Source organism: Buceros rhinoceros, unplaced genomic scaffold (assembly GCF_000710305.1).
Source record: "Buceros rhinoceros silvestris isolate BGI_N320 unplaced genomic scaffold, ASM71030v1 scaffold33058, whole genome shotgun sequence".
NCBI lineage: Eukaryota > Metazoa > Chordata > Aves > Bucerotiformes > Bucerotidae > Buceros > Buceros rhinoceros.
The window spans coordinates 15,106-17,383 of record NW_010428056.1 but is presented as its reverse complement, the minus strand read 5'-3'; the positions used below and the strand labels follow the sequence as shown (position 1 = coordinate 17,383).

Below are 2,278 nucleotides of genomic sequence, written 5' to 3'. Positions count from 1 at the left end.
GTCCTGAAGCCCAGCTGCCACTCAGCACATCGCTCTGGCCCAACGCCCCCACTGAAGCGGCTGCAGTGCTGAGGGAGGCAGGGAGGGAGGGAGAGCCAGGCTGTCAGCCAGAGCCCGCCGGGGTTACTGCTAAAACCAGCTCCTGCAGGGGGGCTCAGGGGCAGGATGGGAAGGTATGGGGGGCAGGGTGGAGACCAAGGGAAAGACAGACAGGGCTGCAGACTGCTGAGCTCAGAGGAGAGAGCACGAAGGAGAAAAGGGAAGGACAGGGGTGCCCGGCGGGGTGCATAACAGCCACGTTTACTCTGCCTGCTGCCTTGGCTGAGCACCGCGGCTGACCGCTGACACGCCGCATCGATATGGCCGATGTCACTTCGAACCCGACTCCTCTGCAGATGTCCTGCTGGGAAAGGAGCGAGCTGAGGTCGGGGGGCTGAGGACTGGCTCTTCTCACAAGGAACTCAGGTTTTTGCTCTGTCTGCAGTTACACAGAGCACAAGACGTGGCAGGGTCTGCTATGACCCTCTCAGGCAGGAAATAAAATCCTCTTAGAATACCCATCGTGCCACCTCTAACGGAAGTTTTACCACTCCTTCCCTTCCACAGCAAGACACGTAGTGACAGAGCTGATGAACCACTCCCAATTTCCTACAAGCCCTTCCCAGCTGTATCCCCACACCCCCTCTCACCCCACGGAGTCTCTTCTGGCTGTTACAGAAGGGGCGTCTGTCCCCGTTTACCACAGGGGTGGGGCATGCACAAGCAGGTGATCGGCAGCCCCTGGCAAAACTGCTGCTCTGCTTTTAGGAGAAGCCGAGGAACACAAATGGCTGAGGCACCTTCAAAATAAAGGCAACTTCAGCACAAAATGAACATTCTGCTCACCCAGCTGTGAGCTGGGACAGGGCTTAGGAACAGAGAAGAGAAGGACTCAGAAAAAGTTCTAGTGGCTGTGCACACTGAATCCTGTCCCGCCGGGGTGCTGAGCTCTGTTTCCCCTAAGGCCAGTGAAAGTCATGGATACGAATGGCTTTGAGAGATGCAGGGAGAGCAGGCCCTGGTGAGCCTGAGAGCCCACGTGTGCCCACAACCCTGTGTTCCCCTGCAGGAAACGCTCAGAAAGATCGGTGCCCTGTTCCCGTGTACTGGCAGCTCTTGCCTGCCCCACTGCTGCTGCTCCAGGATTTCCTCCAGTTCCCCTCTTAGCTCACCTCCTCCGTTCATGTGTGCCCTTAGTCCTGTCACACCGGGATGCTTCTCCGCTATCAGGGACCAGCCCCTGTAACTCGCAGTACAGTCCAGCGGGACGGTTGAGCTACGGCCCAAACACAAGAACCCTTTCCCGTGGGGGTGGCATGCCTGCCCCACTGCTGCTGCTCCAGGATTTCCTCCAGTTCCCCTCTTAGCTCACCTCCTCCGTTCATGTGTGCCCTTAGTCCTGTCACACCGGGATGCTTCTCCGCTATCAGGGACCAGCCCCTGTAACTCGCAGTACAGTCCAGCGGGACGGTTGAGCTACGGCCCAAACACAAGAACCCTTTCCCGTGGGGGTGGCAGAAGGTAAGGAGCAGGCGGATTTCAGCAAGGAGAGGCGGGAAGCTGCTCTGCAGGACTACAGAGGGTGCGAAGAGCCAGACACATTCTGCAGCACCCTCCACTGCTGAGAGGGCACCCAATCCAGTGGCCAGCCCGAAGGGCGGCCTCCTCTCCCTCGCTCTACTCACCTGCCCGATGTTGAAAGTCAACGTGATGGCGTAATAGAAATTGGAGTTGGCGCTTCCTGCATAAATCCAGAGATGCCAGAGGACAGGGAACAGGACGGAGCAGACGATGAGCACACAGGACAGGATGAAGATGTTCCGGAGGACTGCAAAAGAGATCCGAGCTCTTAAAACGCTGCATTATTGCGCAGCCACGCTCACACCACCAGCAGCGGTGGGTAGGGCCTGTCCAGTGGGGGAGAGGCACTTGCCAACACTTACTTCTCTCCAATAACCTTTCAGTTCGCTTTAATAATTTCCTGGCTAGCTTTTATCAGACATGCAGGTCTGCCTTTGCTTGAGTGTGAACTGCTCATCTGCAGCTCTCTCCTTCTAGGTCTTGCTTCCAACCACTCCTCCCTGGAGGACCCTGGCTTTCTGGTGTCGACACTGCAGTAACCAGCAGTTTGGAGAAGGGCCTTTCCACCAGCACCATGATCCTGAGGGCAGAGCACGTCGTTCCCTAGACTGGTCAAGCTGACTACAAAGGAGAACGATAAACCTGTGGGCCACAGGGA

The 2,278-nt window shown here is 57.2% G+C and overlaps 1 protein-coding gene across 1 annotated transcript in view; it reads right to left on the bottom strand.

The window, feature by feature from the left end:
- The window catches only part of PIGU (phosphatidylinositol glycan anchor biosynthesis, class U), a gene marked incomplete at its 5' end in the record, with an annotated part of 17,080 nt that overhangs the window by 1,348 nt on the left and 13,454 nt on the right, over positions 1-2,278 (bottom strand). The window contains one exon of the mRNA XM_010142140.1: positions 1,725-1,867. Coding sequence (XP_010140442.1) covers positions 1,725-1,867 — 143 coding nt within the window. The remainder of the gene's footprint in view (positions 1-1,724; positions 1,868-2,278) is intronic.